General features: G+C 59.0%; 3 protein-coding genes across 5 annotated transcripts; 2 read left to right on the top strand and 1 right to left on the bottom strand.

Moving 5' to 3' along the window:
- Positions 1-477: 477 nt before the first annotated feature.
- On the bottom strand, positions 478-5,678 carry SCLY (selenocysteine lyase). Of its 3 annotated transcripts, XM_082055009.1 has the most exons (14): positions 5,550-5,678; positions 5,120-5,198; positions 4,938-5,050; positions 4,745-4,845; positions 4,459-4,615; positions 3,973-4,100; positions 3,698-3,862; positions 3,234-3,340; positions 2,895-2,931; positions 2,531-2,614; positions 2,264-2,366; positions 1,982-2,057; positions 1,121-1,312; positions 478-615 (listed from the first exon to the last, which is right to left on the bottom strand). In XM_082055009.1, the coding sequence occupies exons 2-13, from the start codon at positions 5,167-5,169 to the stop codon at positions 1,153-1,155; spliced, it is 1,281 nt and encodes a 426-aa protein (XP_081911135.1). In that variant the 5' UTR covers positions 5,170-5,198; positions 5,550-5,678; the 3' UTR covers positions 478-615; positions 1,121-1,152. The 3 variants fall into 3 exon arrangements, with proteins under 3 accessions (XP_081911135.1, XP_081911136.1, XP_081911137.1); XM_082055010.1 differs by lacking the exon at positions 4,938-5,050 and having other exon boundaries at positions 4,745-4,937; XM_082055011.1 differs by lacking the exons at positions 478-615; positions 1,982-2,057 and having other exon boundaries at positions 1,124-1,312.
- On the top strand, positions 5,654-10,333 carry LOC309440845 (uncharacterized protein). Its single transcript, XM_082055014.1, has 2 exons — positions 5,654-5,792; positions 6,766-10,333. The coding sequence occupies exon 2, from the start codon at positions 6,799-6,801 to the stop codon at positions 7,636-7,638; it is 840 nt and encodes a 279-aa protein (XP_081911140.1). The 5' UTR covers positions 5,654-5,792; positions 6,766-6,798; the 3' UTR covers positions 7,639-10,333.
- Positions 10,334-13,199: 2,866 nt separating this feature from the next.
- AIRE (autoimmune regulator) lies at positions 13,200-16,837 on the top strand (the record flags this gene model as incomplete). The annotated part of the gene is made up of 12 exons (XM_082055928.1): positions 13,200-13,340; positions 13,445-13,619; positions 13,712-13,864; positions 13,972-14,043; positions 14,148-14,265; positions 14,387-14,507; positions 14,670-14,747; positions 15,667-15,782; positions 15,853-16,062; positions 16,154-16,254; positions 16,515-16,579; positions 16,757-16,837. The coding sequence occupies 12 exons, from the start codon at positions 13,200-13,202 to the stop codon at positions 16,835-16,837; spliced, it is 1,431 nt and encodes a 476-aa protein (XP_081912054.1).
- Between the last annotated feature and the right edge of the window lie 6,174 nt (positions 16,838-23,011).

Genomic DNA, 23,011 nt, shown 5'->3' with positions numbered 1-23,011 from the left:
GGTGTGAGCAGCAGCGATAACACTTAATATGAACAGCCCCATAGGCATCCAGGGACATTGAGCCAGCGTGCTTGGCTCCTAACACTTTTTAGATTTACAAAACACCCAGGGTTTTATGGTTCCAAATAGTGTTCCTGGCCATGTTAATATATGGCTAGTAAAGAGAAATACCAGCATCTAAGAATCTGTGTCTGTGGGCTCTGTGCCAACCAGGACCAGCAGGCACCTCCCCGCTCTAGCAGACTGTGCCTCTGTTCTAGGACACAAGCACATTTTAAGAGAAAATACGTCACTCAGATAAACTCAACCAGTCCAGCTTCCCCCATGGAAAACACCATGGAAAAGACATTTTACTCAGGAAAAAGCCACAGCAGCAGCAATTGCTTTTATTCCTACGAATACCCAGGGAGACCAGGTTCCCTGACATCAGTCAGCCCCACCAGCAATGCTTTGAATCCATGTGACACTTGTGTCCTCCTGTGTCAGTGATGAGAGTGACCACTGGGCCCACGAAGGGTAGACAACGTTTCCTCGGGTGCTGACATAGTTCAGGCTGCCCAGACAACCCGTTTTCTTCAGGAGCACAAGGAGGTGGTGGGAGGAGCTCTCTGCCCACTGTGGGAAGGACAGAAGGAAGGGGAGCGGGTAACGCAACACAATGCTGGGAAAGCCGTGCCCAAGAACCTTCCCAGCCAAAAAGCCCTTTGGCAGCTCAAGGCCCTGGCAGGGGCAGGGCAGTTCCCAGCCCAGCATCTTGCTGCATTTCTATCAGCTCGTTTCCCTCTCAGCAGATGGTCTTTCCTCCTCTAAGGGATAAGACAGTAGGAAACCTTCCTTTGTGGAAAGCAGCCAGGGAAAAAGGCTCCATCTCCTATGGCTTCCATGCCTGTTAGCTCTGGAGGGAGTTGAGCTTTGAGATTCCGTCATGCCAACATGCACGCAGCAAGCTGGGTATGCACTGGCAAGCGAGGAGCACCCGACAGCGAGGAGCACCCGACAGCGAGGCTGCCCAAGTGCCTGCACCGTGCAGTGGGGACAACAAAGCCCCGAGCAAGCCCCAGGCTGACACAGGCAGCCAGCACCCAGGGGCTAAGCAGGGTCACAACCCCATCCTGAAAACCTGGGTGATGGCAGGGGAGCAATTCCTGGGGTCTACAGGGCTTGGTCCTGGTCCAGCTGCGCCACGGCCTGCACAAGGTCCTGCACGACTAGGTCCACGTCTGCCCGCGTGGTGTCTCGCCCCACGCTCAGCCGCAATGCGTTCTGCGCCATGTCGTAGGGGATCCTGCAGCTGAGCAGAATCGAGGAGGGCCTGAAACACAAGCACAGGGATGAGCAGGTTTAACTCAAAGGCCAAGAAGCACGTGCATCACCAGAAAGCTTTGCCACGCCGTTGAGAGGGAGCACATCTGCAGATGCTCTCCAGGCAAATCTGTCTCCTGCGCAGCGCCCTGCTTACTTTCCAAAGCCACCTGCACCCACTGGCCTTGTTGCCGTATGGTGAATCTGGCCCTTCCCCCAAGGAAGAGCCTCTTCTATGTCCCTGTGGGTTGGCGGCTCTGCCATATCTATAGGGCATTGCTCTAGACCAGCCCAAAAGCACCAGCTGTCTTCACACACCCCCAAAGGAGCCTGCTAGAGATCCAAATTGAGCTTGAACAGGTGAGCGAGGCACACACAGACATAAGGCAGACTGCCTTCTGGCAGTACCAGTCGTTGAAGAGCACTCCCAAGCTCAGCTGGATCACCAGAGCCAGGAGGGACAAAGTCCTTCCCAGCAGCAGCCAAGTGTTCAGCTGTGTTTCCTGCAATAATGTTCTTTGCAGCCCTTCAGCCTCCCTGGAAAGCTCTGCAGCCTCTTTCCTCCGGGTGACACTGCCCACAGCCACCCACAGCCCCTTTCCCTGTCTCGTTTCCCTCCATCCCACCACCCACTCTCCTCTGGGAAGACGCCCTGGGCCTGGCAAATCCAGCTGCTTACCGATCCCCTTTCTCAGAGTGGCAGGCAGCCCCAACGCTGGCGAGAAGCATCTTGCAGCGAGACAGCACCTTTCTCCCTGCAGCACACACAGGCACACGTCTCCCAGTGCCCAAACTCTCTCCAAGGGCCACTGCCTGCCCCATCTCCCTGCCCGCACCACGGCCCAGCACCCACCGGTCTCTAGCTGCACGGTGCTGTGTGGGGCAGGTGCTCACCTCCATGGGCATGGCCATGGGGCAGCGGTGGACTAAGGGCATGACAGAGATGTATGAGCAAAGCTACCTTGAAGGCCTGGACCAAGGATGGAGAAGTTAGAAGTGTTGCAGAGTCGCTTGGAGCCCGTAAAGTGGCTGTTGAAGTGGATCCTCTGCTTCCCAAAGGAAGCCTGGAAAAAACAGCAGACTGTGAACACTCTGGGATCACAAGCAGCTCTGTCCTGGTGAGGAGGTGGCAGGGCCAGAGGGACATATCCACCCTGGCTCCAGGCCATGCACTCTGCAAGATGAGACCCTGGGAAGGGAGAGACAAACAGGAACCAGCGCTGCTCACCTCCAGCCTGGCCTCCAGGTAATCCCGAACATCCCGCATGTGAGCCTCATAGGCCTCCCAGTTCCTGCTCACTAACTCTGCAGCCTGAGGACAGAAAATGCCAATAGGCTCTGTCAGCAACCTCCCAACAGCCTCTCAGTGCCTTGTGCCACGTGAGCTGCATGGCTGCCAGGGCTGCTGAGCCTGCAGCAGCACTCTGAAGCACCTCCTTTGACTGGCACCAGTAACCTCCCTCTCTTTTCCCTATAGTTCACCCACCCTCCTGTACTCCAAGTTTGTCACTTCTAATGACTGGGGAGTGCAGGTGGCCATCCCTGTGCTGGCTCTGCTAGACAGCATCCTAGGGTGACCATCACCTGCTCACCTGGCCGAGGCCGGCAATCATCGGGGTGTTCTCGGTGCTAGAAGGGAAGAGGGAGCAGCAAATTATTTCTCCAGACCAGAAACCCAATGTTGAGGCACAGACACTCCCCATGTGGGACCCCTCACTGGTGGCAGGGGGTCCTGGATTCTCTCTGAGGCAGCTGGGAAGGCACAATCCCACCCTGCCTTTCCTCCCACAGCAAACAGGCTCCTAGATCCATCTCCCCTGGCCGAGCTGCCTACCCCAGGGCAGCCAGATGACAGAAATGCCAGCTCAGCTTGCACTAAGCCAAGTGCACTTTGGCCACCAGCTCTCCAGGCCACCACCCAGCCCCCTTACCCTGGTCGGAAATTCCTCTCCTGTCCCCCTCCGAAAAGCATGGGGTGCAGCGGGGTGGTGGTGCCGGGGCCACGCACATACAGTGCGCCGATCCGTGGGCCGTAGAACTGTGGAGAGAAACAGCTGCGGTGACCCTGGGGACACTGCCAGGTGTCCCTTTCCTGTAGTCCTGCCCAAATCCGAGTGGCCTCCAGTGCTGACCTTTGCCCGTCACATAGGCACAGGCTGTGGCAGAGCTCTCCCCCACCCTCGGCCTCCTCTTGCTCCCCCTTCCAGACAGGTCCCCCTGACTCGCAGGAGTCTTGTCACCCAGCTTAAGACTGTCTTCAGAGCACCATCCAGCAGGAAAACTTTGGCCACTGATGAGGTATCAAGCTGTGGAAGGCACCCAAAGTCTCCCTCACACCCCAAAAGAGATGTCTTAGAGGGGGAACAGCAGCTGGGCCATGTGAACAGCGTCATACCTTATGTCCCACAATGGTGAGGTAGTCCACCCCCAGCTCCTGCACGTCCACGCGCCCCTTGCCAATCATCTGTGCCGCGTCCGTGTGCACCAGGATCCGGGGCAGCCCCTCGGCCGCTCTCCGCTGATTAAGGGCATGGATGCGCTGGCTCAGCTCTGCAACAGGCTGGCGGGAGGGAAGAGGTTCTGCATCCCAGGGACCGTCTGCTCCCCCTTATCAAGCACCTTTTTGTGAGGATGTCCCCACCCTGTCCCACTTGCTGCCCTCAGACTCACCATGATGACCCCAGTCTCGTTATTGGCCAGCATGATGGAAACCAGGCAGGTGGTTGGGCGGATGGCAGCAAGGACATCATCCACCTCAGCCCGCCCGCTTCGTGGGGACACAGGCACGAAGGTTGCTTCTGCAAGCCAAGGAACAAGCCCTGATGTTTCCTGGAAAGCCCAACAGCACCAAGGGCTGCCCATGACACACTGAGCAGAGGCAGGGGAGCGGTGTGGGCAGCTGGCATGCAGGCAGAAAGCATGGTGGCTCGTGGGGCACAAGCTCTGGAAGCCAATGGGGTAACACACCCAGCTTGAGGGAATGGGACACAATGCAGGTGAGTCAGTGCCCTTTGGAGGGGAAAGTGGAACATCACAGAGCAAGCAGGTCCCCGTCCTCCACTGCAAAAATGCCATCGGAGAAAAGCCCCCACTTGCAAACCCTGGTCTGTGGCCAGACTTGCCCAGCCTGTCCCATGCGGTCCCCCTGCCGCTCACCCGCCAGGTGCTCCTTCACCAGCTGCTCCAGCGGCAGCCGGATGGAGTCGTGCTCCACGTTCGACGTCACGATGTGCGATGTCCCCCAGCTATCCCCCGGCCCAGCCTGGCTCTCATGGAAGTGCCTGCAGGCAGCATGGATCACCATGTTGTTGGCCTGGGGAAGGGAAGACAGAGGGGAAAAATGAAGGCCCTTCATCCCCACCCTCCTCAACGCCACAGGTCTGAGAGGAGATGGCGGGCAGGGGCACCTGGGAAGGGGCTCAGAGATCACAGATACTCGCACCTCCGTGCCCCCCGAGGTAAAGACGATGTCCTCCGGCCGGCCTCCCACCAGCCTCGCCAGGCTCTCCCGGGCGCTGCTGATCAGCTCCTTCGCCTTCCTGCCTGTGGGATGGGACCCAGCAGTTCTGCCATGGGCTCCAGGGGCACAGGGCTCAGCCCAGCCCCCCTGCCACAGCAGCTCCCCCGGTCCGTACCTGCGGGGTGGGAGCTACTGGGGTTGCCCCAGGCCTGGCTCATGGCGTCCCGAACGGCCTGGGCCGCCTCAGGGGCCAGGGGGGTGGTGGCGTTGTGGTCCAGGTAAACCCTCCTGCGGGGAGGCGGCGGGTCAGAGGGTGCCGGGGCCGGGAGGGGGACACAGGGCAGGGCGGGGCCTCACCCCTCGGCCGCATCGCACCGCGCCGCCGCCGGCTCCGCACCGGTTCCCATCGCCGCCGTCACCGTCCTCGTCCGCCGCCCTGGCACCGCGGGAACACACCTGTGGGCGCCCGCGGGGGCACCAGGCCGCTGCCCTGCCCGTCCCACCGCGGTGGCGCCACCAATCAGCGCCCTCCTTCCTTCCCTCCATCATGGCACCCACCAATCAGCTCCCTCCTTCCTCCCTTCCCCACCGCCATGACCCTTGGCCCGCCCTCCAATCCGTTCTGCCCCGGCTGGGCAGTGGCCAATCAGCTCCCACTCATCCTCGCGGCCCACACTGCGCCCGCCCATTGGCCGGCGGACCCCGAGCCCGCGGCGCGACCAGTCGGCTGCCGGCGGGACCCCTCCTCCTCCCGCCGACAGGGGCCGCGGCCCAGCCGCGCGCTCACTCTCTCGCGCCGCTCCCTCCTCCTGCCCGCGCGGCCAATCCTCGCCCGGTGCCACCGCGCCGGGCGGAAGGGGCAAGCGCGAGGGGGCGCGCACTTCCGGCGCGCACCGGGGGTGGCCCTTCCGGGCGAGGGCGGGCGGGAGCCGCCGCGGCGCTGCCCCTCTTCAAGATGGCGGCGGCAACCTCGGCCTGTTCCCCCCGCTCCTTCCTGCGCAGGCTCCGCAGACCCCCCTCCAAGATGGCGGTGAGCCCCGGGGAGGGGAGGGGCTGGGCCGGGCCGGGGGCAGGGCGCGCCAGGCTCCGCCGACCCCCGCCCGGGGCCCGCGGCCCGTAGGAGGCCTCAGGCGCGGCGGGCGGGAGGCGCCCCGGGCTTTCCCGGCCTCGCGCCGTGACTCAGCGCCGCGGGGGCCCCGGGCCGCGGGGGGGGCGGCCCCGGCCCCGCTCCCCCGGTGGCGGTTCTGCAGCCCCGGCGCGCCCCGGCCCCCGGGAGCCAACGGCCGAGGGGCCCGAGGCGGCTGGAGGCCCGCGGGGCTGCCCGAGGCGGGCCCGGAGTCCTCGGTGGCCTCGGCCTCGTGGTTCCCCGGGCCGGGGCGGCGGAGGGGCCGCGCAGCGGCTGAGGAGCTGCGGTGCCGCCCGCCCCGTGCCCCGGGAAAGGCGCCAGTCGCGCTGCGGGGCTGCCGGGCCTGGGCAGGGCCGCGGCGGCTGCCGGGAGCGAAGCCTCGGCCGAGGCCTGGGCGCTGCGGGCGGTGCCCCGGGGGACAGGGGCTCCGGGAGGGCGAGCGTGTGTTCTGGGACGGGGAAGGGCCAGAGCAGCCGCGGGGGTGGCGAGCTCACCGGTCCCGGGGCCGTGCACCTGCCGTTGCAGGGCCGCCGGGGCTGGGCCGTGCCCTCTGCCGGCGCTGACATCCGGTGCCTCGGGCGGGCTTGATTTGCTGTAATTTACAATATGAAGCCCAAAACCCAATTAAAAACTAATTGACATAAACACACCGTATTAGGCTTTACAACCACACAGAGGAGCGAGATAGGCTGGATGTGCCGATGTTCAGTGGGCTGGGCTCACACGGCAGCCGCCCAACAGCAACGGAGCACACCCTAAAATCCCACATTTTATTGGTCTGAGCACGTTTTCTCATTTGTTTATTCTCACTGTAGAAAAAAAAAAACAAACTTCATTTGACATACTCCTTTTTTTTTTCCCCCATCTCATCTTTCAGATTATGTTATAACTGCAATATAAACGAGCAGTGATGGAATCACTGGACACCGAGGTGAGAGCACGGAAGACTCTGAGGACTGTTGAATATGTGGAGTCTTCAGGTTTCGCCCAGGGAATCCTGCCCACCAGGAAGGATGTGATCCAGAACATGCTGTATTTACTGCAGCCCAAAAGAGCTGGCCAGGCCCAGCGCTCCAAAGAGGACGCGGCCCAGTTGCTCGCTGAGCACCTGCAAGAGCACTGGTTGGTTTGCAACTTGCACACCATCGCGTCACAAAGCATAAAGAAACTTATCCTCAAAATGTACGAGGAGTTTAGCAGATTGTATCAGACCAGAAAGCAGAGACAGAACAAGGGTTTTACCGATCGAGCGGACAAATTCAACGAGAGTTCAGAGAAGCTCTTTGACATATTTTGTACAGACGCGCAGATGAGAAACAAACTGGAGGAGTACAGTGGGATAAAAATGACTAGCATTGAGTGGAAATTTTATGAAGATCAAAGAAGCGAAAGAAAAATGTACTATGAAGATTTCACAGACAAGCAAGAATTGAAGATGATGGAAAGAAGGCAAAAGATACAATGTCTGGAGCAATTCAGAAAGCTCGCCAAAGAGGAGAAGGAAGGAAACAAAGCGAAATTTAAAAGTGAAGAGCAATCCGACGAAGGCACAAGCGTAGATGAATCCTGCCCTGCGGAAGAGGAGAACGGCGGCCCCCCGGCCTTTTCGCTGCGGGACAGGAGGAAGCGCCGGTGCACGGCGACTGCTGCAAGCGGCGCCATGCCCCTGGAGTGCCAGCATATACGCATGAGCATCAGGAGGGTTAGGCCTGGGTTCTACGAGACTGTGGAGAAGGTCAAAAACTGCTAGTGCGTGCCGGGGTCGGCAGGCAGAGCTGCTGGAGTACGAGGTGGCAAGGCACACGTTAGGCAAGTTTGAAATCCCACCGTCAATTGGAAGTGATTGTTGTAGATCCCCAAGCCAGAGCTCAGGAACATCCCACCTCCAGGGAAGAGCACTGGGACAACAACAACAGCGGCAAAGACTAAAACACGTGAATTTGGAAGGATAAGTAGCCAGCAGCTAACAATTGGAAGGCTCAAACATAGCAGATGATCTAAGGTTGTGTAGCGCGTAAGCCTCTTTTTCCAAGGGCCTGTCTACATCAGTGGGTTTTTGGAAGTCTCTCGCCATTTCTGAGCCAGTGGTGGCCTAACAGTATGCAACAGGACTTGGATTTACTGCAGGGAAATAACTTGGACTTGTCATCAGTAGAAAATTTGCATGCCGAAAAGCCCAAATTCTTGCTGGTCTCTGTGGGAGTGAAAGGTGCTTGGCCCTTTTCTGCAGAATTTGGTGTTTCTGCGAGGAAAGAAGCTGATGGTCAGCTTGCGTGACCCAGTCCAGGAGAGGCACGCCACCGTTTTGTGAAGGGATCGCTCTTGCTCGAGGAGGGGGAGAGAGAGAGATCAGGAGATGTTCGAGTGCTTTGGCTGTAAAAGCATTGGTGATTCTGAATGTTCTATTCTAGATTCTATTTTAATGATGTTTCCTTGATTGGGATAAACCTTCCAATAATTGAATGAGTTTTAACATGAAGTCCCTAATCTGGGATCTGAGGTGTGAATCCTAAATGAAGTTTTATCGTCCAAGGGTGTAACATAGGGGGAAGGATGCAAATTACATTATTTAGTTTTAAGATGGGAAGAATTTTATAAACTGTTATCCTGCCTTCTTAGGATTTAGGGAAGAAAAAGCCTTCCCAGGTGTGGTAGTTGTGGTACTTGCAGCAAAAAACACCTGAGTCTGGGCTTTTTCACCCCCAAGGTCCATGCAGACCAACAGGGTGAAAACAGTAGTTTTCCACCCAGAGTTGAACGAAGTGTAACCTTCTTGCCTACATACATCCCGAGCAGCAATGTAAGTCTGTAAGTTCGGATGACCGCGGTACGAGGGTGTCTGCCGTTTTTAGTTAGAGTTTCTTTACTGGTTTTTAGAGATGAGAGACTTGAACTTTTAGTGAAACCCAGTGCTGGAGATCCCTCTGGTGAGATTCCCAAACCTTGCCAGACTACACTGAAAATTAAAAACCCCAAGTCTCTATTTGTCCAGAGAAGTTCTCCAGTAGAAAAAGCGCAAACTTGCCTGGTTTTCAAATTTACCTTTCAGTGTGAACATTGGTTTCCCCACTCCAGTATCTCAGCTTTTCCCCATTTCTTTTCTCCCTGCCCTGCACATCATTTTACTGACATTAACTCAAGCTGTTTCATTCTTTGGCTTTTGCTCCCTTTAACAATAAATGCATGTACAAATAATTTTGACAGTTCCTTTACTTTTAATGAATCCGTTCTCGGACTGCTTTGAAGTCCTATGCCAAAGGAGGAATGAAACGCAAATTTGCTGCTGGTCCGATGGGGATGCAGCAGAACTGGTGAGCGCAGGAGGTGGCAGCAGCCCCGGCCTCGCTGCTTAGGAGGCTCCGGTGTCCCTCCGCCCCGTCCCTCCGCCTGCAGACAGATCCGTCCGGCTTCGAGCGATGCTTCGGCTTCCCAGCGACCTTGCTCATTAGTATAATAATTGCCGGGATCTTTATTCTGTGTCTCAGAGAAGTTCTTCATGGTAAGTTGCTCCGAAATATTTAGTGAACTCAATGTATTTTGCATCACTCGTAGTGTTGTTACAGGTTTAATTGCACGCACCCACCTTCCACAACATCCTCCAGCCTCCGCTGCTTGAGAGTTTGCGGCCCTCTCTCTCTCTCTGACGTGCTTCACTGACTTCCCCGTGCAAATTATGTCACGTTGAAACTATTTGCCTTCCAGCCCTGAGGTGCTGGACTTGAGCCTCTCACGGGGCTTTTACACCAGCAGCTCTGTTTCAGCAGGGAATATAGCCAAGCTCGGACCTCGCCGAAGTAGAATTTTTTTAATAACTGCTGTAAAACCCCCTTTATATTACAAATATAGCTGACAGGATAAATGCTGGTGTGTAAAGCAAACCCATCAGGGTTGACTCGAATATGGAACCCAGCGTTGTAGTGCTTTATGACTTTCAGGGAATTTAGGGTTGTCAAATCTGACTTCCTGTACGCCACAGGGAATTACATTTCATTCAGAAGCCCCACACTCAGCCGTCTAGTTTCAGTTTAACTGACGTGTCTTACAGAAAGTCGAGCTGAAGACACGGGAAGTCTGCTGTCTTCCTCAGTTACGCACTTAGTGGTTTGTCATCTTTGTGGTTTAAAAAAGAAAAAAAAAGGCAAAAAAAAAATCTAGGCTGTGATTCTTTTCATAACATCTTGCACAGGCTGAGCAGTGTTTATCGCATTTAAATCATACTTGTTTTTTTGACTGGGTTTGACTGTGGATAGAGCCAAGGCCTGGCTCTGTTTCTGCTGCAACAGGGGGAAAATTTCTAAACAATGTATTCTGATTACTCTTCTTTGGGACCATGGTGCCTTTTTAATCAGGACAGTAAATCTTGTCCCAGGATTCTGTACTTTTGTACGTTAACAGTTGTTTGACTTTCCTTTTGTGGTGTGTCCCAAATAAATTAATATAACATACCTCTGGGCTTTTGTTTCTTCTTTCTAAAGGGGGAGGAAAGAGGAAACTGAAGCTATAAGACATGTTTTCTACTCCAGCTCTCCCTCCTGGGCTCATGCAGGTGGAGCTGCTCTCGCCCAGCTGCGTGGGGCAGTGGTAAAGAAGCTGCTAGAAATCTGAGTCTGGGATCGGGGTCCCACCTGGAGCCCTGTTTTTCCCAAAAATGCTGGAGCCTGGAGCAGCCAAAGGTAAGGGAGGAGGGATGAAGGCTCCACGTGTGGTGGCAGCATTTCACTTGGGCTCTCGGGGTGCTGCAGGTGTGGGGACATGTCAGAGACACGGGGGGGCACCCTGCCTTCCTGGGGTGACCCCATGGGTGGGTTCCCCACTTCTGCCCATTCCCTCCTGCCTGTAATTCGGGGACATGTACAAGACGAGGAGGTGGACAGTGGTGTCCCAGAGGCACACAGGGTGAGGGTTCACTCCTCAGGACCTTGGCGTGGAAGGGAAATGAAGAAATGCTGGAAAGGGCTTGTTTGCTTCAACAGCTGTTGGTGGGACAGAATCGAGGTGCATCCCTGGGGCTACAGGTTTTTCTGGTGGAGGCTGAGCTGCTGATTTAACTGTGTTTGTGGAGAAACATCTTCAGCCTTTGAGGTCAGATGTGGGCTCAAATTGGGCTCACTGACTTCAAACCTTTAGCTCTAATTTCTACAAGGGGAGCAATGGAAAGGAGAGGGCAGCCCCAAACCTGAGCGTGGCCAGGCTCCTCTGTACCCAGCCTTGGGCCCTGGCAGCCAGGCAGGGCTCTTGCCAGCCCCAGGGAGGGTTTTACACCCCTCTGCAAGCAGAAGCTGACTTTACACACCCCTAACAAGTGCTTTGCAGCTGCCGAGGTCTGTTGGAAGCAAGGTCATGCAGAAACACTCGCCTGATTTCCCAGGACGTACGTGCCTCTCCACATGGCACCTGGCAACTGCTGCTCGGCCCTCTGTGTAGCGCCTCAGAAAGGAGAAGAAACAAGAAAAAACAAACAATCCAAAATGCAAATTATTGCTCTGCTGGGTGGGCTGGATGTGGAAAACAATCTGTGATTCAGGGCACAGAAAGACTCACGAAGTCAGAATTCAAAACAAGCCTGAGCCCAGCGCTGTGGGCACACGTGGCTGCGTTGGGCAGGAGCTGCTGGCAAAGGAGCCCCCATGACGGCAGGGGGGTTGGCATGGGGAACCAGCTGCTCCTGCAGTGAGTGCCGGAGCCGTGTCCCAGAGGTACTGGACAGCTTAAAACAGGGTGACGGTGACAAACTGTGGCTCTGCAGGTGGGACACCGGGGAAAGCGTTTTTCCTTGTAAGGGTGGAGCACACCTGTGAAACCGTGTCGTGAGTGTGCCTGCGCTCAGCTCCTGTGGCTGGGCTGTGGGGATCTTCAGGAGGAGAGATGAACCTCCTGTTTTGCCCATGATTTGTTCCCTGGGTGTCTACATTGGTCAGGTGGCGGTGGATCCGTCCCCACCACGGCAACGCTGGACGCCAAAATCCTGGCACGGCACCTGCCTGACCCTCATCCCATGGTTTCTGGTGCCTTCACGGGAAAAATCACTCCAAATCCTGAAAGGAGCTTCAGGGCAAGCATTTCCCTGGGCAAACACATTAACTTGTTAACCAGAAATGTATGAGGGTATTTCCTGCTCTCGCAGAGGGTGCTGTCTTGTTTTTCTTCCCAAGTTTCTGGACGTCAGCCGCTGCTTCTTGGCACAGCTTTGGAGCCAGTAGATACTGTTCTAGTCTCCCAGGATTTACTGGTAATGGTCTCTACCCGTGTCACTGTGTTCCATATGATGGAGCATCGCCTCTCATACCCCTTCCCCATCCCGCTCGGGTTGAGTTTTGCTGCATGTCGGGCATCAGCGAATGTTTGTGCATGGCCATGGCACCCAGGCTGAGCCTTCTGGGCAGCAGAGACATGTCTCCAGAGGGAGGGAGGCTGGAAATTAATCCTGGGGGAATCCCAAATGTTTGAGAAGGGAAATGGGAGCTTCATAGCTTTCTCTTTCCTGGATGCCTGGTAGAGCAGCCAGACCTCCAGACTTTTATATGCCAGATTCTCCCAAGGAGCCAGTTTGCCCCAGTTCCAAGATTTTTACAGCTGCGTATTATTTCCAGTGAAATCACTTTATTGCCCAATTGCCCAGAGCAGGCAACGATAGAGCTGCAGCAGCGCCTGCTTGGATGATCCCCAGGCTCGCTGGTGGGGCTGTCGTCACACTGGTGGGCCGGAGGGCAGCAGCACAGTGCTTCAGACGAGCTTTTTGCTGGTTCAGCATCTGTAATTGTACCCAAACACATGGTTTCTAGAGTTTCCTTGGTGTCAGTGCTTTCCTGCCAGCCCACAGAAGGTGGTTTGCAGGTACCTAGGGCAAATATTCCCGTTTTCCCCCGCTGTCAAGCTGTTACTTTCCATGTGCTCCCGTGGCCAAGTTTCTGGATGAGAGAAGCAAGTGCTGTGGAAAGTCCAGAAATTTTGGGGTGATGGCTGGCTGACCGCAGGGAGGAGGGAGGCGGGCGCCCCTGCGTGAGCACTCCAGGTGTCCCCTGGCCATGCTGGGGTGGTCACCATAGGGTTGGGTGTCCTTCACCGGCAGTGGCAGCTGATGTCACCCCAGCTGTCGATGCCCAGTGCTGGAGAGCATCAGCGGCATGCTGGGGACAAGCCCACCATGCCACAGGGACAGTTGGCAGCAGGAGGGGGGATCTCAGGTTACGCAGCCTCATCCAGAAATGAGTGGGGCCGCAGGATCCTGATGATGTTCCTGCTATCAGTGGCTGGGGCGTATTAAAGGGGAGCGTCGGGGCAGGCTACGTGTCCCGACGGTGTCTCTGCAGCATGGCAGGGCTGGCTGGCGAGGGGGACCTGCGGCACCTGTTGAAGCTGCACCGCACCGAGATCGCCATGGCTGTGGACGACGTCTTCCCACTGCTGCATGGCCTGGTCGACCATGACATTGTCCCTGAGCACATCTTCAAGGTGAGGCCACGGGGAGGGAGAAGATGGATACACCATGGGGCCCGGGGCCATGGCCAGCTGGTGGCAGCGCAATATATGCCAATGGGCTGTGGTGGCACCGGCAGGAGACACTGAGCCGGACAGAGCGGGAGGGCTCCCACCGCGCGTTCCACGCGCTGCTCACCTGGCTGCTGGGCCGTGATGCTGCCGCCATCCGTGACTTCTGGGCCGTCCTCTTCAAGGATTACAACCTGGAGCGGTACACCCGGCTGCGGCCCCTCCGTGGTGCCTTCCCTAGAGGTAGGAGGGGGATGGATGGGGGTAACTGGGTGCTGCTGGTGAGCTGGGGTGACACCCAGGCCCAGCTATACCTGTCCCTGTCCCCTTCGCAGAGGTGGAGCTGGGGCGGCAACACCGTGACAGGCGCCTCTCCCTGAGCCCCACGGTGCCGGCCCCACACAGACCCCAAGGCAAGAGGAAAGCCCCCGAGGAGCGGGACGGGGCACGGGCAGCGCAGCCTTCCCCGCGGCACGCTGCCAGCCCCGGTACAGACACCCGGGGCAGGATGGAGATGGGGTGGGGTGCTGGGGGGGTCCCCGAGGTGCAGTGGGGTGCTGTGCCCCCTATGACAACCACCCTCACAACCCCACAGGACCCCTGGTGAAGGTGAGGACTGTGAAGAAGCCGGAGGGCGCAGACATCTCCCGCACCTCTCGTGCTGGCGGTGAGTGCCGCCCCCCCCGGGCAACATCTGCCTGTTCACCCTGTTTGCCCATGGTCAAGGGCAGGGGGGACTGCCCGCCCCGCTGAGCTGCCCCCTGCCCGCAGCCCTCCAGGCCGTGGCCGCCTCGGTGCAGAGAGCGGTGGCCGTGGCGGGTGGTGAGGTGCCCGTGACCCATGGGGCTGTCGAGGGCATCCTCATCAAACACGTGCTGAAGCCCGGTAGGTGCAGCCCAGCCCGGCTGGCCGCCTATGCGGTTTTGCCCCCAAATTCAGAAGCCGACGCTTGGGCAGGGGGGTGGTTGGGGGGGGCCGCCGGAGCTGCTCTCAGCCTCTCTTGCAGGCAGCTCCAAGACAGGCAGCAAAGCCAGGGATGAGCCGTCCACCCCGGCCGCCTGCGAGGAGCCGGGGGCCAGGAGCAGAAACCGCAGCCTGAAGCCGCCTGCCCGGCCCAAGATGTCCCAAAGTGTATGGAACCCCCCCATCTCCCACTTTCACCCCGTTTGTCATCTGCCCGTGGCTGTGTCAGGGTGTTGTCCCTGCCTGGCAGCACAGCCATGCCCTGGGGGTGTCCCCCTGAACCAGGCTGTCCTACCAGTTCCCCCAACCCCTCTCTTGCCTCACCTGCAGAGTGGGGAGCCCCGAGTGCACCCCCAGACCCAGCTGCCGGTGCCTGCCCTGCACAGCCAGGACCCTGCACCCCACCAGGTGAGCCCTGGGCATGGTACTTGGTGCACCCTGAGAGGCTCCTGGTGAACTGACAGCCATCGGGGTGTCCCTGACACGTCCCTTTGGCCTGGCCGAGCACAGGCAACCTGGGCTCAGCTGACAAGGGTCACTGGGCTGCAGCCCCCCAGGAACAGGGGATCCCCACCCCAAAAGGGTTTGGTGGGGGTGTGTCAAGGTTTGATTGTGGGGTGACAATAAAACTGTGGCAGATGTATTGTTAACCCCCTCTCCCCCCACTTCCCCCTTCAGCCCCTCCCTCTCCCCCCTTCCCACTAAGGACGGGCCATTGGGAGGGAAAGGAGGACAGAGGGAAGAGAGTTGGAAAAAGTAAAAATGTTTTACTAATGCTACTGATAAAATAGAGAAAATAATACAAAATATACAAAACCAATCTTGAAAGTCCCAGCAACTGCAGAGCCGGCACCCGAAGTCCTGGACTGGACTCTGCAGCCAACCGGAGCTGGATTCAGTCTGTCACTAGGCTTCAGTTTGCAGGGACGACTCGCAAGGTCCTCTCCTGATGTTGGCCATAAGGAAAAGGGAAAAAGGGACGAGATCCTCATGATCTCCCACTTTTATATGAAGTATTGTGTGAATGGGAATTATACTCAGTTGATCAGTTTTTGGTCACCAGTTTCCCATTGCCCCTCTTGTGAGATGTGCGTTCATCCTTATCAATGGCCCTGCATTCCATTGCTATGTCTACCAAAACATGTATCTAGCTTTTCAGGAAAATGCAGCTAATAAGAAGGCTTTAGCTGACAGGCAAATCCACTAAAAGAGAAACTTGTTTTTAACAAAACCTGGACAGGGTGGTGGGGTGCCCTGCCACAGCCATGGGTGCAGGCTGCCTGCCGGTGCCCCCGGGGATTTGTGGCAGTGACATTCCCTTACGCAGGAGAACGAGGACGAGTGTGCAGTGTGCGGAGACGGTGGCGAGCTCATCTGCTGCGACGGCTGCCCCAGGGCCTTCCACCTCACCTGCCTGGTGCCCCCACTGCCCCGTGTCCCCAGGTGAGCCCCTGAGTGCCACAGGGACACGGGTACCCCTGGCCGTTCCTCACCACCCGCTCTGGCTGTGCAGCGGGACGTGGCGGTGCAGCTCATGTGTAGCGAGCGCGGCTGAGCCGGCACGGCTGCAGGAGGTGGATGCGGCTACAGATCGACCCCCCGAGATCGTGGGGGAGGAGGCATGTGGTGCCCGGCGGGGCGGAGGTGATGAGAGTGTCTGTGGTCGCTGCTTCGCCCAGATCACAGCACCCAAACATGGCCCCGTGCCCGGCAGGGACCCCAGGTGAGCCCCCCGCTATCCCTCACATCCCAGCCTTAAATTCCACGCAGAGAGGGGCTGCCCTAACGGTTTGTGTGACCCCTGATGGTTGCAGGGGGCTGCTGCTCTGCGTGTCCTGCGCGGGCACCCCAGACACAGGCAACCTGGAGACCACCACAGTGGCCAGTGAACCCCCGCTACAGGCAGCAAAGGTCGGTACAACAGCACCAGCTTCAGCAAAGGGAACTGGGCTGGGTGAAGTGCTGGAGGTGGGTATGAGCGATGAGGCTGAGGAATGGTGGTTCAGGCTGGGTGCAGCTGGACGAAACTTAATAAAGCTGTGCTGGAGGGAACGTGGAGCATGAGCTTCACTGCCTCAGCTGAGGGATTGAACTCAGTCACCAGCCCAGAGGCAAAGGGCTGCAGGCAGGGGGCAGGCTGGAACGCTGGCAGGACGTGTCTTCTCCCACAGACAGAGGACATGTCCCTCGGCAGTGAACCCGTGCTGAGCAGGGACGAGCTGGACGCGCTCCTGGGTGAGGTACGGAGCTCGGGGGAACAGCGCCAGGCAGAGTCAATCCGAAGGGGACCACATCTGTGGAGTGACCCAGAGGGTGACTGATGTAGGGATGTAGGCAAGGCAGGGAGAGCCAGGACAGTAAAGAGGGGTCTGGCAGTGAGAAGGACAGAGTGACTGACAACGTTGACTGATCCGCAGGGCACCTGGGACGGGATCCTGCAATGGGCCTTCCAGAGCATGGCACGGCCCCTCGCAGACACGCAAGGACTCTTCACCTAGTGCCTGATGCACAGCAGCCCCCCCACACCATGAGTGATGGAGGAAAACGATGTGAGGTGGCTGTAATGAGGGTGCCACGACAAGGTTCGCAAATGCAGAAAAAAAAACAAGATCAAGAAATGCATCTCACAGCTTCCAAGATTAGAAGAGATTGGGCATTCTCAGGGTGGTATGGCTGTAGGTACCCAATAGTGCCCCAAACCCTGCTCTCACGCAACCCAAGCCTCCCTCCTACACTCCAAAATGACCCCTCGAAATACACGCCGCCAGTTCGGAGGATACCCCAGGTACACATGCCACCCAGCCGAACCCACCCAGCTCCCACAAAACTGGGGGACAGACTCTCTGCAGTCAAAATCAAAAAGCCTACAGCACGTGACCCCGGGGAAACGTGTCGACAAAACGCACGGACCCGCCGCCACGACACCGCCTGCCCCCACGGCTCTGACCCTCCCACGCCCCCCCCACCTCCAAAAAATAAACGGAAGGACGGGCTCTCCGCCGCCAAAATCAAAAAGCCTACAGCACCCGGTATTCCCAGGCGGTCTCCCATCCAAGTACTAACCGGGCCCGACCCTGCTTAGCTTCCGAGATCAGACGAGATCGGGCGTTCTCAGGGTGGTATGGCCGTAGGCACCCACTCACCCTCCAGCCCCGCTCTCGCGCACCCAAACCTGCCTCTCGCGCCAAAAAATCACCCTTCAAAACCCAGACCACCGGCGCGAGGCGACCCCGGGGACACGTGTCGACAAAACGCACGGACCCGCCGCCACGACACCGCCTGCCCCCACGGCTCTGACCCTCCCACGCCCCCCCCCACCTCCAAAAATTAAACGAAGGACCGACTCTCTGCCGTCAAAATCAAAAAGCCTACAGCACCCGGTATTCCCAGGCGGTCTCCCATCCAAGTACTAACCGGGCCTGACCCTGCTTAGCTTCCGAGATCAGACGAGATCAGGCGTTCTCAGGGTGGTATGGCCGTAGGCACCCACTCACGCTCCAGCCCCGCTCTCGCGCACCCAAACCTGCCTCTCGCGCCAAAAAATCACCCCTCAAAACCCAGACCACTGGCGCGAGGCGACCCCGGGGACACGTGTCGACAAAACGCACGGACCCGCCGCCACGACACCGCCTGCCCCCACGGCTCTGACCCTCCCACGCCCCCCCCCATCTCCAAAAATTAAACGAAGGACGGACTCTCCGCCGCCAAAATCAAAAAGCCTACAGCACCCGGTATTCCCAGGCGGTCTCCCATCCAAGTACTAACCGGGCCCGACCCTGCTTAGCTTCCGAGATCAGACGAGATCGGGCATTCTCAGGGTGGTATGGCCGTAGGCACCCACTCACCCTCCAGCCCCGCTCTCGTGCACCCAAACCTGCCTCTCGCGCCAAAAAATCACCCTTCAAAACCCAGACCACCGGCGCGAGGCGACCCCGGGGACACGTGTCGACAAAACGCACGGACCCGCCGCCACGACACCGCCTGCCCCCACGGCTCTGACCCTCCCACGCCCCCCCCACCTCCAAAAAATAAACGGAAGGACGGGCTCTCCGCCGCCAAAATCAAAAAGCCTACAGCACCCGGTATTCCCAGGCGGTCTCCCATCCAAGTACTAACCGGGCCCGACCCTGCTTAGCTTCCGAGATCAGACGAGATCGGGCGTTCTCAGGGTGGTATGGCCGTAGGCACCCACTCACCCTCCAGCCCCGCTCTCGCGCACCCAAACCTGCCTCTCGCGCCAAAAAATCACCCTTCAAAACCCAGACCACCGGCGCGAGGCGACCCCGGGGACACGTGTCGACAAAACGCACGGACCCGCCGCCACGACACCGCCTGCCCCCACGGCTCTGACCCTCCCACGCCCCCCCCACCTCCAAAAATTAAACGAAGGACCGACTCTCTGCCGTCAAAATCAAAAAGCCTACAGCACCCGGTATTCCCAGGCGGTCTCCCATCCAAGTACTAACCGGGCCCGACCCTGCTTAGCTTCCGAGATCAGACGAGATCGGGCGTTCTCAGGGTGGTATGGCCGAAGGCACCCACTCACCCTCCAGCCCCGCTCTCGCGCACCCAAACCTGCCTCTCGCGCCAAAAAATCACCCTTCAAAACCCAGACCACCGGCGCGAGGCGACCCCGGGGACACGTGTCGACAAAACGCACGGACCCGCCGCCACGACACCGCCTGCCCCCACGGCTCGGACCCTCCCATGCCCCCCCACCTCCAAAAAATAAACGGAAGGACGGGCTCTCCGCCGCCAAAATCAAAAAGCCTACAGCACCCGGTATTCCCAGGCGGTCTCCCATCCAAGTACTAACCGGGCCCGACCCTGCTTAGCTTCCGAGATCAGACGAGATCGGGCGTTCTCAGGGTGGTATGGCCGTAGGCACCCACTCACCCTCCAGCCCCGCTCTCGCGCACCCAAACCTGCCTCTCGCGCCAAAAAATCACCCTTCAAAACCCAGACCACCGGCGCGAGGCGACCCCGGGGACACGTGTCGACAAAACGCACGGACCCGCCGCCACGACACCGCCTGCCCCCACGGCTCTGACCCTCCCACGCCCCCCCCACCTCCAAAAATTAAACGAAGGACCGACTCTCTGCCGTCAAAATCAAAAAGCCTACAGCACCCGGTATTCCCAGGCGGTCTCCCATCCAAGTACTAACCGGGCCCGACCCTGCTTAGCTTCCGAGATCAGACGAGATCGGGCGTTCTCAGGGTGGTATGGCCGTAGGCACCCACTCACCCTCCAGCCCCGCTCTCGTGCACCCAAACCTGCCTCTCACGCCAAAAAATCACCCTTCAAAACCCAGACCACCGGCGCGAGGCGACCCCGGGGACACGTGTCGACAAAACGCACGGACCCGCCGCCACGACACCGCCTGCCCCCACGGCTCTGACCCTCCCACGCCCCCCCCCACCTCCAAAAATTAAACGAAGGACGGACTCTCCGCCGCCAAAATCAAAAAGCCTACAGCACCCGGTATTCCCAGGCGGTCTCCCATCCAAGTACTAACCGGGCCCGACCCTGCTTAGCTTCCGAGATCAGACGAGATCAGGCGTTCTCAGGGTGGTATGGCCGTAGGCACCCACTCACCCTCCAGCCCCGCTCTCGCGCACCCAAACCTGCCTCTCGCGCCAAAAAATCACCCTTCAAAACCCAGACCACCGGCGCGAGGCGACCCCGGGGACACGTGTCGACAAAACGCACGGACCCGCCGCCACGACACCGCCTGCCCCCACGGCTCTGACCCTCCCATGCCCCCCCCACCTCCAAAAAATAAACGAAGGACGGACTCTCCGCCGCCAAAATCAAAAAGCCTACAGCACCCGGTATTCCCAGGCGGTCTCCCATCCAAGTACTAACCGGGCCCGACCCTGCTTAGCTTCCGAGATCAGACGAGATCGGGCGTTCTCAGGGTGGTATGGCCGTAGGCACCCACTCACCCTCCAGTCCCGCTCTCGCGAACTCAAACCTGCCTCTCGCGCCAAAAAATCACCCTTCAAAACCCAGACCACCGGCGCGAGGCGACCCCGGGGACACGTGTCGACAAAACGCACGGACCCGCCGCCACGACACCGCCTGCCCCCACGGCTCTGACCCTCCCACGCCCCCCCCACCTCCAAAAAATAAACGGAAGGACGGGCTCTCCGCCGCCAAAATCAAAAAGCCTACAGCACCCGGTATTCCCAGGCGGTCTCCCATCCAAGTACTAACCGGGCCCGACCCTGCTTAGCTTCCGAGATCAAACAAGATCGGGCATTCTCAGGGTGGTATGGCCGTAGGCACCCACTCACCCTCCAGCCCCGCTCTCGCACACCCAAACCTGCCTCTTGCGCCAAAAAATCACCCTTCAAAACCCAGACCACCGGCGCGAGGCGACCCCGGGGACACGTGTCGACAAAACGCACGGACCCGCCGCCCCCCCCCACCTCCAAAAAATAAACGGAAGGACGGACTCTCCGCCGCCAAAATCAAAAAGCCTACAGCACCCGGTATTCCCAGGCGGTCTCCCATCCAAGTACTAACCGGGCCCGACCCTGCTTAGCTTCCGAGATCAGACGAGATCGGGCGTTCTCAGGGTGGTATGGCCGTAGGCACCCACTCACCCTCCAGCCCCGCTCTCGCGCACCCAAACCTGCCTCTCGCGCCAAAAAATCACCCTTCAAAACCCAGACCACCGGCGCGAGGCGACCCCGGGGACACGTGTCGACAAAACGCACGGACCCGCCGCCACGACACCGCCTGCCCCCACGGCTCTGACCCTCCCACGCCCCCCCCACCTCCAAAAAATAAACGGAAGGACGGGCTCTCCGCCGCCAAAATCAAAAAGCCTACAGCACCCGGTATTCCCAGGCGGTCTCCCATCCAAGTACTAACCGGGCCCGACCCTGCTTAGCTTCCGAGATCAGACGAGATCGGGCGTTCTCAGGGTGGTATGGCCGTAGGCACCCACTCACCCTCCAGCCCCGCTCTCGCTCACCCAAACCTGCCTCTCGCGCCAAAAAATCACCCTTCAAAACCCAGACCACCGGCGCGAGGCGACCCCGGGGACACGTGTCGACAAAACGCACGGACCCGCCGCCACGACACCGCCTGCCCCCACGGCTCTGACCCTCCCACGCCCCCCCCACCTCCAAAAAATAAACGGAAGGACGGGATCTCCGCCGCCAAAATCAAAAAGCCTACAGCACCCGGTATTCCCAGGCGGTCTCCCATCCAAGTACTAACCGGGCCCGACCCTGCTTAGCTTCCGAGATCAGACGAGATCGGGCGTTCTCAGGGTGGTATGGCCGTAGGCACCCACTCACCCTCCAGCCCCGCTCTCGCGCACCCAAACCTGCCTCTCGCGCCAAAAAATCACCCTTCAAAACCCAGACCACCGGCGCGAGGCGACCCCGGGGACACGTGTCGACAAAACGCACGGACCCGCCGCCACGACACCGCCTGCCCCCACGGCTCTGACCCTCCCATGCCCCCCCCACCTCCAAAAAATAAACGAAGGACGGACTCTCCGCCGCCAAAATCAAAAAGCCTACAGCACCCGGTATTCCCAGGCGGTCTCCCATCCAAGTACTAACCGGGCCCGACCCTGCTTAGCTTCCGAGATCAGACGAGATCGGGCGCTCTCAGGGTGGTATGGCCGTAGGCACCCACTCACCCTCCAGCCCCGCTCTCGCGCACCCAAACCTGCCTCTCGCGCCAAAAAATCACCCTTCAAAACCCAGACCACCGGCGCGAGGCGACCCCGGGGACACGTGTCGACAAAACGCACGGACCCGCCGCCACGACACCGCCTGCCCCCACGGCTCTGACCCTCCCACGCCCCCCCCACCTCCAAAAAATAAACGGAAGGACGGGCTCTCCGCCGCCAAAATCAAAAAGCCTACAGCACCCGGTATTCCCAGGCGGTCTCCCATCCAAGTACTAACCGGGCCCGACCCTGCTTAGCTTCCGAGATCAGACGAGATCGGGCGTTCTCAGGGTGGTATGGCCGTAGGCACCCACTCACCCTCCAGCCCCGCTCTCGCACACCCAAACCTGCCTCTTGCGCCAAAAAATCACCCTTCAAAACCCAGACCACCGGCGCGAGGCGACCCCGGGGACACGTGTCGACAAAACGCACAGACCCGCCGCCCCCCCCCACCTCCAAAAAATAAACGGAAGGACGGACTCTCCGCCGCCAAAATCAAAAAGCCTACAGCACCCGGTATTCCCAGGCGGTCTCCCATCCAAGTACTAACCGGGCCCGACCCTGCTTAGCTTCCGAGATCAGACGAGATCGGGCGTTCTCAGGGTGGTATGGCCGTAGGCACCCATTCACCCTCCAGCCCCGCTCTCGCGCACCCAAACCTGCCTCTCGCGCCAAAAAATCACCCTTCAAAACCCAGACCACCGGCGCGAGGCGACCCCGGGGACACGTGTCGACAAAACGCACGGACCCGCCGCCACGACACCGCCTGCCCCCACGGCTCTGACCCTCCCACGCCCCCCCCACCTCCAAAAAATAAACGGAAGGACGGGCTCTCCGCCGCCAAAATCAAAAAGCCTACAGCACCCGGTATTCCCAGGCGGTCTCCCATCCAAGTACTAACCGGGCCCGACCCTGCTTAGCTTCCGAGATCAGACGAGATCGGGCGTTCTCAGGGTGGTATGGCCGTAGGCACCCAC

Source organism: Streptopelia decaocto, assembly GCF_964273445.1.
Source record: "Streptopelia decaocto genome assembly, chromosome: 6".
Taxonomy (NCBI): Eukaryota; Metazoa; Chordata; class Aves; order Columbiformes; family Columbidae; genus Streptopelia; species Streptopelia decaocto.
The sequence above is the reverse complement of the archived record's forward strand: the minus strand, read 5'-3'. Positions and strand labels throughout refer to the sequence as shown.